This window comes from Saccostrea echinata, unplaced genomic scaffold (genome assembly GCF_033153115.1).
Source record: "Saccostrea echinata isolate AGI-Se365-2 ecotype Australia unplaced genomic scaffold, CSIRO_AGI_Sech_v1 ptg000033l, whole genome shotgun sequence".
NCBI classification, from domain to species: domain Eukaryota; kingdom Metazoa; phylum Mollusca; class Bivalvia; order Ostreida; family Ostreidae; genus Saccostrea; species Saccostrea echinata.
Window position 1 is genome coordinate 11,955,645 of NW_026889782.1, and position 13,531 is coordinate 11,969,175.

Genomic DNA, 13,531 nt, shown 5'->3' on the forward strand with positions numbered 1-13,531 from the left:
GATGATTCATAATTTCAGGGTAGCAACAGCACTGTGTGTTTTTTAAAAAAAAAGATTTGTACATTAAAATTATATCCATGAAGTACATTTAGAATATTTCTTAAAAATATTATTGACCCTAAATGAATTTCAAGTATTTCAAGACATACATATATAGACCACATACTTTTTTCTTCTATTTTTAACGTGCAATTATAAACCTCGCAAAAATCTGATAGTAAGTACTAATGATGTGTTAAAAGAAATAATTATGACAGACACTGATGTCACGAAGTGAGGCTCAGTTAAGGAAGCTCTATACACTTCACACTGAAGAGTTCCACTTCCATGGTACTTTTATGCAGAGTTATCTGCCCTTTGATTTGAAATTGAATAAACTGAAATATGCTTTGTAATACATAATTTATAATCTCTTAAGGAAGCTCTATACACTTCACACTGAAGTGTTCCAATTCCATGGTACTTTAATGCAGTTAGAGTTATCTGCCCTTTGACTTGAAACTGAATAAACTGAAATATACATTGTAATACATAATTTATAATCAATTTAAGCATTCTTAGTATTACATTACATTACATTACATTAAATAGACCAAGATGAAGTCATTTAATGCATTATTTGCATGTCTTTTTCCCATTTAAGCAAGTAACAGTGATTTCTGTTACTACGTTTCAGAAAAAAAATGTAAGTCCTATGTTGAAAATGAACAAGATCACCTCAATATTATATCCATTAAATGTTACATTTTTCTCTAACTCAAAAAATATTTATCATTAACGTAAAGAGGGATCATTTTAAAAATCTATTTCAGGAATAACTATCTTCTCTTTTGATATATTTGCGACCTTTAATGCTGATTTAAAAGTTGCATAGAGTTTTACCGGCGACACGTCAACGGCGCCGTAAAACGGATGTTTGCATTCGTTAAATCAATATTACGCTTCGCCGGTAGAACTCAGTTTGCGACCATCATTAACATTCGTAAATAACAAATGAGGAGGCAGTTATTTCCTAAATCAAATTGCAAAATTCAAAACAGTTGATTAGAATGCTAAATCAGTGTCTGAAATGACAATTTAAGTGTAATGTATCATGAACATAATTTATCTATCTTTAAACTTACATTTGACTTTTGGTTCAACACCTAGGTTGTATTTTTTTAATCAGATTTCAAGGACACTTGTTACAAAATGCACTTTTTATTCGTCGATAGAAAACATCTTATCTTATGTTTTCATCATGAAATAAAATGATAATTATTTAGCACAAGATAAAACAAATGTTATCTTTTCTATCATATGAAGTTACGCAAAAAGTTGTTTTGCAATGATACACAAAATTGGAAATATCATTAGATATCAAGTTTAATTACATATTTTTCTTTGATTCATATCTGAATTCATTCATAACACTTTTTTCTTCATAAGTACTGATCTTATTCTCTCTTTAAAACAAACTCCTCTAACATCAAGGAAAAGCAAGAAATTTTTACGCCTGGATTTATTCAGTTATGTTTGACGTTATGCTAATTTCTGAGATTTTGTACTTTATTATATAAAATCATCTTCATTTAAGGAAATGTTTTATACATATTTGCGCTTATATCCCTCCAATTTTCCTGATACTTAAATCTGAAACAGTTTCTTAAGAGAATGCAGAACCTGCAGGGTCTCCGTAATACGCCGGAAATTTTTTTCTGTCTAGACGAAGGTATTCTGATAGCGAATTTTGATTGGTTAAAATCATAATTGACTTCTTGTGGAAGTCGATGAAACTGTTTCCACATGAAATATTCATCAAAACTATCTATTACGTGTGATGGGCAGAGATTAGTATAGCCTAATCAATTCATGTTTTCTAAATGATAAATAATAGAATGCAGTATAACCCTGGCCTGGCAGATCTAACACAGAAGAGGAACATTTCAGTGACATTTTTTTTTTCGCGGGTTTCAGCAGCAGTAAATGATGAAACGTATTAACCAGTGATCCATAAAAATTATACACATGATATACACGAACATACGACTCATGTTCATTATTATCTAGGGGATTTACAAGTATAATGACATCAAGATACTACCGACTAGAAAAAAAATGTGGCTAATAGATACCGACTAGTTTACCTTTTCTTCAAATTATAGCTACGGAATTGAAGCTCTCCGAAAAAATACTGACAAAATCTCTTCGTCTATCCCAATTTTTTCAGACCAGCTAGCTAAAGATCTGCAGCTATTCCAAGTCCATTATTCTAAAAATTTTGAATTTTAAAAGTTTTTTTCTTTTTAAATTGTGTGCTAGCAACCTAACAATTACCTGATTTCAGAACCATGAAGCATGGCAGATAAATCTACTTTAGTTTATTTTTTTCGTCCTGAGCACTTCCGGTCGCCTCCAAAAGTGAATTTTAAAAATTGCGCTTTCTGTTTTTCAAACTCAAGAAATCACGTTTTGATATTTTTGATGCATTTTTACAAGTATTCTTGTGCACCAAACGAATTTTACAAGGCATACTGTGGCTAAAATCGGCTCGTCCAAATCAATATGGCAGCCAACACGTGTATAGAGAACAATGTAAACAATGTGCATTGAACGTCCCACGGTCTGTTTACTTCATGTTGAACGCTGTCAAGGTAATACAATTTTATATTCTTTTTTTGAACTGTGTCCTGAAACAATTGAAGGATCGTACAAATGCTATTCCGTGTGCGAAAACGAAAATAGAGTGCATCTCAAAATTAACAAGAACAGATTTCAAGATTGACTTACTTTAAAGACGAAAACAGTGATAGTCAAATAAAAACTTGATTCATAATCATCATTTAACCTTTTTTGATAAGTTCTTTACTGGAAATGACAACCAGGCATAGCATATACTGTATATTAAAAAGGAAACCAAAGGAAGACAACTCTTGCATTTTAAATCTCTCGTCTATACGAGGGTTGTTCGGAAAGTTCGTGGACTACTGTTATAACTTTTTTACTTAAGAAGGGATTCTTGTCTGGTTTTTGACTAGACGAAATATTCCAAGTATATTTGCTTGTATGTCTTATAAACTTAGCTGTAATGTATTTAAAAGATCATATTTTTCTTTACTCATCATAATTGTACAATTTTAAATAGAAATGGTAAACTGAGCTTGAAATCCATCAGGGACTATAGCGGCGTATGAAAATATCTCCTTTTCTGCCTATCAAAATCACTTACAGGACATTAAAATTAGTTAAATTTTTTAAACAATCAAAGACTTAAAGAAATTTTGATATGTTACTAAAATTAATAATAATGCCCTTAAGTTTTAAAACATAGCAAATAAAATGATTTTCTAAACAAACTAAAATCTTGTTAGCTTTTGAAAGCCCCCAACCTAAAACAGATTTGAGCAAAAAGTCAGTAAAAAGTGTAAAAAGTGTTGTTTTTTTTTTCTCTCTTACTAAACTGTCAAAGCTTTTTGTTTTGTATCATTTTGTATATTCATATGACTTCTTTACCATATGTGATAATAAGAAATATTTAAATATAAGAAGTATATAAAAATAACTAATATACCCTAAAAAATTAAGAAAGACAGAGAAAGTCCGGATTGTGCAAAAAGAAAAACATTTTATCTTTTAAAATAGAAGTAGGCATCACACGATTAGCAACAGTAATTTTTAACTCTAAATGTCAAGGAAAAAGATAATGACCTTGACGTGACCTTGTTTCTAAAATAAAACGGTCAAATTTAATCTAATTGATACCATCACTTAGTGATATTGTCTTCTTGAATCTACGAAAATTTCATTAATTTTTAAATACAAGAAATATAAGATGAATATGAGAAGAATCCCTCCTTAACTTCATATTATATCCAAATTTGGAAGAAATATATTTCAACAGTAAATTTAAATGATGTGTATTAAATTTTTTTAAAATATCGTGGTTTATTTCAAACTTATTTAAACTTAAAAAATGCGAAAATCGGATCACGGAGCAGGTCAAAATTTTGTACTTTACAATCAAGACACTAAATCATGTCTGAAGTCATATCTTTGTAAAACGAACCAAAAAAAAAAAAAGGAAAATTCTACAGATTCAAATTAGGAATTTATTCATCGTTTCTGATTTTAAATCATGACTTACTATTTTGCTTTGTTGAAAAGAAATCAGTTTCGGAAGATAGGCAGTCCTCCTTGAAAAAGGCAAAAAAAGATGACGTCGTAGAACGTCACGGAGCAGCAGCTAACCATACAATTTTGTTTAGTACTCTGGAAAACTCCAGAAAAACTGAAAATGCCAGAGGTAGTAGGAAATATGTCAAAAGCGAGCCATGTATGTGTTTGTAAATGGTACAAGCGGTATTTGAATGTCAGACAACTCTGCTTAGACGATGGTGATCTGTGAGAAAAGGGATTATCTGTAAAATCTTATAAAAACATTGAAAAACTAGTAACGCCATGCTAAGAGTTTGGCACTCAACAGATGCTGATCTTGTGAAAGCACACTTACGCAGTGAAACAAAATAATGCTACTGGAACAATAGTTAGAATAATCTAACTGTGTCTCGGGACAGGCCCTCACCACAGTTAGAATGCCTCCCATATACCCGTAATGTAGCAGAAAATTGCAGAATCGCTCCGAAACGATTTTGGAGAAAATTAATGAAGTTGCATTGAAAATAACAGTCAAATTAATCATAACAAACCTTTTTGAGACTGTAAATACCTTTACTCTACAAATTTAATCCATAAAATGGGAGAATTCAACACTTTTTCACCAACGATTTTTACTCGTTTCAAATTTACACACCATGTTGACATTCGGAACTCTCGGGATTTTTCATAGGAAATGCACGGAGTTAGAGTTATCTCCCGTATTTTCTTTGCTACATAGACACGGAACGCATTCTATCGTTTAACCGGGTCCGTAGGACATTTATCATTTTAACGATAGAACATTCTATCTACTGGAACAATTGATAGCAAAATAGATTTTAAGTGATAGAGAAACGTTTTTAATGAGTGCACTGGTATAGGGCAACACTGTGTGAAACGTATAGGGATAGTACTTCTGAGAACCTCATGTCGGTATGTTTTTGACGTTACAGTTTTGCTTGGTTTGCTCTGTGGTTACAAAACGTGTTGATTTTAAAATTAAATAAAATGAATCCTATTCAATCACATGGAATGAAAGTTCACACTTAAACAAAATAAATATTTTTACATATGATAATGTGTTCATTTTGAATTTCTTGAAGATAGTATAACGAAGATTGGCATAGTCCACGAGCTTTCCGAGTTTTCACAAGATCAGCATCTGCTGACCGCCAAACTCTTAGCATGACGTTACTAATTTTTCAATGTTTTAATACGATTTTACAGATAATCCCTTTTCCCCAAGATCACCATCATCTAAGCAGAGTAGTCTATCATTCAAATACCGCTTGTACATGTACCATGTACAAACACATGCATGGCTCGCTTTTGACATATTTCCTACTTCCTCTGGCATTTTCAGAGTTTTTTTTCTAGAGTTTTCCAGAGGACTACACAAAATTGAATAGTAAGCTGCTGCTCCGTGACGTTCTACGACGTCATCTTTTTTGCCTTATTTAGTGTCTTGATTGTAAAGTACAAAATTTTGACCTGCTCCGTGATCCGATTTTCGCATTTTAGTTTTAATAAATTTGAAATAGACCACGATATTTCAAATTTTTTTAAATACACATCATTTGAATTTACTGTTGAAATATTTCCTCCAAATTTGGATATAATATGATGTTAAGTAAAAAATGTTATAACGGTAGTCCACAAATTTTCCGAATAACCCTCGTATCTCCCCTTGAAAGAGGGCCCGGCATTTCCTGTGAAAAAAAAAAACAACTTAAATTCCCTTTGTCCTAGGATGCTTTGTGGCAAGTTTGGTTGAAATTGGCCCAGTGGGTCTTGAGAAGAAGTCGAAAATGTGCAAAGTTTACAGAATACAGACGACAGACGGACGCCTGAACTCTTTGATCAGAAAAACTCACTTGAAACTTCGGCTCAGGTGAGCTAAAATGCCGAAAATAAGAAAAATATATACATAACATGATAGGGGATCAGACCAAAAGGTATTCGCACAATACAGATCAATTTGCTAGTGCCCTACATTTACAGATAAACAGTATATGCCAAAAATATATATATAAAAAAACATTAAGTATACAGCAAAAAGATGGCACATCAAAAATAAGAATGCCAACAAATGTGAACTGCCGAACCTTATTTGTTGTTTGCGAGGGAAAAATTGAAAATTAATTGTAAATGTACAATTGTTACACTTTTACAACAATTTAAAATAGTATTTGTTTTTAATTAGATTGAGCCAAAACAATATACATTTTGATATTCTGTATTCAATGTAGTTCCTTTTGTGTATTCTACCGCACGTGACAAAGTTCCTAATGAATGAAGGGGGAATGAACGTTGTAGATTTCCGATGGATTTCATAAATAAAAGTATACTGCATGTAAATATAAATGTATCAATGGATTTTTTTACCTCATGTACCAATACAGGTGTTTGAATTTATTGCTGATAACACTTTGAAATTTTATGTAGTACCTTCAAGAATACCTTCCCCGGGTCTTCTCTTATAAGTTTGTTGTCTGACGTTATACTCTACGTTTAACAAGTTTTGTCGACAACAATCAGATTAAAGGATCATCCGTTGAATGCATCTTTTCTGTAGTACTTAAGTTTTCAATTGTCATGATGTTTCTAAAAGTAGGGTTCACTCCACTATTTTGCTTCTTGGGTTTTACAGGTTTATCTGCCCTTGAGAGTACAAGGTTTGTATTCAAGGCAAATTCGTGGGGTTTTTTAACTTCAAGTCCTTTCTCTTAATTGTTCAATCTTTTTAGTAAATCAGTGTGAGAAATGGTTTGACTCCCTCTTTTTATTTAAACTGACGACTGAGGACATCAACAATAGGAAACTGCAAAGAGAAACATATTTTATAATCTGAAAGACATTTTTTGTGACATATGAATTAACGGCAGATTAAATATGCTTTCATTTTTTTTAATTGAATAATTACCTTTTGGTCACGTCCGGATAGGCAAAGTGGAATTAGAACGCTATAAATAACGAGTAATTGAAAAAATATGAACAGTTCGATCACGTGATAATACAAACTTGAGGTTGCATCGATTTTACTTTTTGCATTTAAAATGATACTACAAAGTAATATAGAAGGTCGAAAATGGAGTCATTCGTTTGTTTGTTTGTTTGTTTATTGTTTTTAACGTCCCTCTCGAAAATTTGTCACTCATATGGAGACGCCACCACTTGCCGGTGGAGAGCTACAAAATTTGACCTATACTCGACACTCAAGGCCATTGAGCAGTGAAGGATCTTTTTCGTGCCAGCACCTACTGCGACACGGGACCTCGGTTTATACGGTCTCATCCGAAGGACCGAGCCATTCGTAGATTATATTTTGTTACTAGTAAGAATTTTATCACATTCCGACAACAATTAATTTGAGCTAAAATGATGAAAACAAATACTCTACACAAACAGTGAAAGATTAACTTAGAAACATTTACATATATTCAATTTTTTACAAACAAATGTACTTGTATTTATAATATAGCAAGGGAGCCCACTATTGGCTGTCTTAAGTACATAACTTACATATTAAAATAAAAACCGACGTGGCAATACCATATCATGTTTCAAATGCATTTTAAAGCTTCGGAAAGCCTTAACGTAGCTGATTAATTTCTTGCATTAAAGCAACAAAATATTTATCCTGAGGAACAAACGGTTCATGTCTGTACCATTTATGTTTGCACTAGTACTCACTTGAATTAAACTACATGGTTGATGTACATTGTAGACTTGTTTGAACGCCCTTAAGACCACGAGATCCGCCACCATTTCCTCCTCTTTGTCCTTAGGAGACCGGAAAAGTGAACCGTTGTTCCTTGTCCGCATAGCAAAAATATCCGTATTTAGACGAGCGATAGAAGAGAGTTTTCCTCTCTCTTTCTAAATGGCGCTCAATATTGTTAAACAATACATTCGGAAAGTTTTATTCTCTATAGCTAATACAAGTAAGATTATTTATATTACAGCAACCATTCTTACGGTTTTTGTGATACAAATTATATTTTTATATCAATTGTATTACAAACAGAGAATTGTGAAACAGGAAGTTGGATATTTTATTAAAATGCAGTTTGTTAACAATCCCAAGTATGTGGCCAGGTTGACATCTACAGACCAGCAAAATTGCATGAATCAGCCAAAGTCCATGAACGTGCAAAAACCAAGGGACAAACAAAAACCTATAAATCAATCAAAACCTGTGAATATGAACGAGTTACTGCTTATAAACAAGCCAACGTTTATGAACCAGTCAAAGTCTATGAAAAAGATAGATTTACTCTCAAGTAAAAAACATGGATTTATCAGACCAGATGAGTGCGATGCCTGTTTTGTTCACAACTATTCTTATATCCTGGATAATGAGGACATATGCAGCACCGATGGAAACAAAAATGTATCTCATATCTTGATTCTCATCACTTCGACACCTGAGAATTCGGAAAGACGAGCGGCCATACGTGACACGTGGTTATCACCGTCGCGGGAAAACACAGCAGATGTCAGATATGCGTTTCTTGTGGGAATGACTTCCGATATGATTCTGCAGAAAAAATTGGAAATGGAGTACCTCAGTAATAGAGACTTAATTCAGGAGGACTTCGTTGACAGTTATTATAATTTGACACTGAAAACCTTAATGGCGTTTAAATGGGCTAGTACCAAATGTAAAGAAGCTAAATATTTCTTTAAAACTGATGATGACATGTTTGTAAATTTGGATGCGTTGAAAGAAATCATCAAAAAGAATGAAAGAATACTACAAAAATCTATAGCCGGAAGATGTGATTTGAATCGTAAGCCAATAAGAAATATTGCCTCTAAATGGTACATATCTTATGAAAATTATCCTCACAAACAATATCCAATTCACTGTTCCGGAACCGGATATGTAACCAGTATGAATATTGTGAATAAGGTATACAAAATTTCACGGAACATTCCATTTATTTTTCTGGAAGATATATTCGTTTCTTTGTGTATAAGGAAACTCGGTCTCAATATGACCAACTTAGAAGGTTTTAATACGGGTCTTGTGAAGCCCGGATGTATATACAAAACAAAGGAAGTTGTGACATCACACAGAGTCTCCCCTGAACTTTTACGAAAAATTTGGAATGAATGTTTCCACGAAGCCAAAATCAAAGCTTGACATTGTTAATTTTAATATGCTTTGTAATATATATTTATTGCATAATCGAGAGGGAGATTTGAAGAGTTATGCAACTCCCTCGGGGAATCTGATTTTTCTTTCAACTTAATCATACTTTCATGAAAATTCATGTAATAAATTATTCATTATTCGAAATCAAGCCAAACTTTTAAGAATAAACACAATTTTTCAACTTTCAAGCACCTTCAACTGAGAAAGAAATTACTGCTAGTTCTGTGTTATATTCCTAGAGTTCTATTTGTCCTGTAAATAATACATTATTTCTTCCCAGGATACTTGACTTTTATTCTTTTAGTTACGTGAACGGTTAGACCAATCTTATGGCATTTTTATAGAAACATTACTATGTGGAATGCTAAAAAATCTGTAGCTCCCTTTATCTCCGTTGAACATTCCAAATTGTTGTATATTTTCAGTGTTTTGATGACTATAAAACTATTCAGTAGAAAATACTAGCATTCCCAATTATGGGCACAATTTTATCAAATCTGAATCCACAATACATATGAAAGCTTGTATATAATTTAGAAAAATTGTAGTCCCTTAATTTTGGAGAAAAATTTTTCATAATTATTCAACAGATTTTTAAGCTAAACTCTGGAACTTGTTGGGAGCCTCATCTTTGCCCCAAGAGACCAAGTTTTGAATTGAAGAAAAAAAAAATGAATATCAAAGCAGTTCCAAAGACTGATATTTAAAATTTTCTCATATACATTTCTGTATTAAAATTAGTAATTCTAAGAAAGAAAAGGTTAAGATAACGAACAAAGACAGATATAAAGAAATATACAAACAATACAAAAAACTAGAGGTGGGATCAGGGGCCTAGAAGGAGCAAACATCCCCTGTCGACCGGCCACATCCGCCATGAGCCCTGTGTATTGACGAGGTGACAGAAAGTGATTTTTACAAAGATATTTGAAGTTTCTCTAGACATTTGCAGTCTTAATAAATTGTATAAAAATCATTTCAAAAAAAAATTATCTATTGGCGATATTGATAGGAAAGTTAAAAATCCCAATCATGTTGTTTTTCTCTTATTATCGGAAGTTGTCGTTTTTTTTTGTTTCCGGTGAAATTGAGTCTAAAACAAAGGCGTTTTGTATGAAATATGTCAATGGCCTAGCATTTGTATGAAATATGTCAGTCAAATTACGACCGAGTGATAGGTTATTTTTGCTAACAAGGTCATTCTGACCTCTAAAGGAGATTTTAAACTATTTTCCTATATATTTCCATGAGAAACATTGGATCATCACGGGAAATAATTTAAACAATCTAGACTTTTGCCTGAAGAAAAAAAGTAGTTCTCAACCATTATTTTAGATGACAGATTTGTATTATTTTTAAGTTCTTTCAGATCACTATTCGTCTTCACATACTAGAATTTCATTTCCGTTCTGGCATCGTGGGTTTTCACTAAGGGAATCTGTTATTTTTTTTTTCATTTTTTTCTTTATTAGTATTGAAAAAGGCGTTGTCTTTCTCGTGAGCACATTTCATTTCTCACACTAAAGAAGGTTTTGTTTAAACTTTGGTAGAAATTAGCCTAGTAGTTATGCTGCAGTAGTATAAAAGGTGAAAGACATGAGATCTTTGAGAACAACGGATGACGGCGGTCACCATTAGCACTAACTTCTCTTATAATGTCATGTCCATTTCAGCGGAAGTTAAAAAGTCATGGATGCATTTGAATATTGTTAGGTAAATATTATTGGATTACAAAATATAACAGTTCTTTTACGTTTTGTTTACCTCATACTGAAAAATTCAACTTTATATCATAGAGTATTCCACTCCTGCGTCATACTGGAATGTTTTACTGAACATTAACGTTAATAGCAAATTAACAACTTCAATATATGACAAGCAGAAGCTTAAATTCTTTGCTATTGTCAGCTTTTCAAACATTGTATTTATTAGACAAGGTTTTCCATTGTAACTTCCAATTGGTGTCTGTGTCTCCCAAATGATGCAGTACTTTATTAATTGTAGATTCAATATTTACTGAAAAATAAGTTGATGTTACAGGCTATTCAACAGGCTTGTATATAATAGCCATCATTTCACTCATTCCATGATAGATAGATTGACCTTGGTTACAAATATAACCTATCGTTGGGTCGATTTCTTTCTGACGGGGAATATTCTCGTCCACTTGGTCTCACCAGGGGTTTGTGTTTTATACCCTTTTCCGATATGCATTTTTAAAAAAACCCGTTGTAAGCTCTTTTGGAAACAAAAATTTCAATGAACCTTCTTAAATGAAATATATGGAGATAACGAACAGTATTCAAACTCAAAAGTCCATTAAACATTACAAAATAGGTGCAGAGCAAACACGGTCCTCCAAAACATCAGAGGTGGGATCAGGTGCCATGGAGGAGTGAGCATCCCCTGCCAACCGGTCACACCTGCCGTGTGCTCCTTGTCATGATTGGGAAATAACGGAAAAATCCGTCGACAATTCAGTGTGTAAATAATGGTCTAACAATTAGTAAAGTCAGTCAGCATTTGACTTAATGATAAATTGTATTTGCTGACAAGGTCATTGTATCGACCATAGAACTTACGAAATGATGACTTTAAACGAGACAGCTGATATTCTTGTTTCATCAACTTGTTTGTCAATAATTTACCTCGTTTTAGAAATTGTACATACGTAGAGCATGATCTTGCGTGTCGAATCAACTGAGAGATATAAACCCCGTATGCAGATGATGAAGGTATATTGCTGCATAGGTAAGGAAAGTTGACGATTGAGAAGTTAAAATCATCACGTTTATCATAAAGCTTGGTTTTGTTTGTTTGTTTGTATGTTGTTTAACGTCTCTCTTGAGAATTTTTCACTCATATGGAAACGCCACCACTTGCCGGTGGAGAGCTGCAAATTTTGTCCTATACTCGGCACTTAAGGCCATTGAGCAGTGAGGGATCTTTTTTGTGCCAGCACCTACTGCGACATCGGTTTATACGGTCTCATCTGAAGGACCGGTCTCCACGTCCAACAGTGGGATTCGAACCCGCGACGTAAGGATCAACTCCTTACGCCGCGACTCTAGAGCAAACGCTCTAACCACTGCGCAACGCGGGCGACCATAATGCAGATTTTTTTCAAGTAAAATATCCAAATATGAAACAGATTTGTCAGTCTCTGTAGTATCTTTTATCTCAAGCTCACCGGGATATATCGTATCGACATAAGAGTGGAAATAACCATTGTTAATTGACAATACTTCGTCGATATATCTAAATGTCGAGTTAGGCCACAGCAAGTGTTTTCTTCTCATCACGTATAAGATTTTGGACAAATTCTGCTTCATATGAATACAATAAAAGGTTTGCTAATAACGGGGCGCAATTGGTACCCATGGGAATTCCAATAGATTGTTTGAAGACATGGTCTCCAAAAACCAAATAGATGTTGTCAATCAGAAACTCAAGCATCTTTTTAATGTCAACTTCAGAGTACTTGTGTGTACAATCAGAATGTTTTTTAACAAAATAATTTTGCAATTGACCAATGACAAGGTAAGTAATTTAAATTTACGAGTTCCATTTGTATTGAAAAAGCTGCTGTCAATGATATCAAAAAGCCTGGCTTTTAATTTATCTTGGGGAATGGTTGTGTATAAACGAGAAAAGTCGTAAGTTTTTAAGCTGTTGATTTTGGTAAAATCTTGTGATTTCAAATTTTCCAAAAGTTCCTTGGAATTTTTAAGTATCCACATCTGATTTACACCACTTCTCGAATATATTGTTGCACAGTACTCTTGGAGTTTCCCCTTCACTACTGTTAATATCTTAGTGAGAAGTAAAGAAAGAGGCTTGGTTGAACATTTACTGGAACCCGCTATGTATCTTTGTTTGTAAGGATTTTTATGAAGTTTCGGAATCCAATATAGATATGGTAATTAAAATTCATTTTGGTTTGTTTGGAATATTAAACAAATTCAAAACTGACATATGATTTTGAAGAATTTCTTCCTTAGAAAGAGAACTATGAGTATAAGTTGTATAAAACATTTCTTATGTTCGAGTGACTAAACCTTCATGCTACAGGAAACCTTATGCAGAAAATCTCGCATATGAGAGACCATAGAAACGTTATTAACCATTATTATACTTTCATGTTAAATACTAAAATCTGATTGGTTTAGACGCATTTAACAATCCGTAATATTACCCTCAGCGTTAGCAACACAGTTGGCAACGGGTAACATTACG

The 13,531-nt window shown here is 33.1% G+C and overlaps 1 protein-coding gene across 1 annotated transcript; it reads left to right on the forward strand.

Moving 5' to 3' along the window:
• The first annotated feature begins 8,197 nt into the window (after window positions 1-8,197).
• Window positions 8,198-9,283, forward strand: LOC133198127 (beta-1,3-galactosyltransferase 1-like). Its single transcript, XM_061334269.1, has one exon. It carries the CDS (start codon window positions 8,198-8,200, stop codon window positions 9,281-9,283), a length of 1,086 nt encoding a protein of 361 aa, XP_061190253.1.
• The last annotated feature ends 4,248 nt before the right edge of the window (window positions 9,284-13,531 follow it).

Bases quoted from the DNA above. Each gene is read 5' to 3' on its own strand.
- LOC133198127 (XM_061334269.1), top strand. From the start codon at position 8,198: ATGCAGTTTGTTAACAATCCCAAGTATGTGGCCAGGTTGACATCTACA.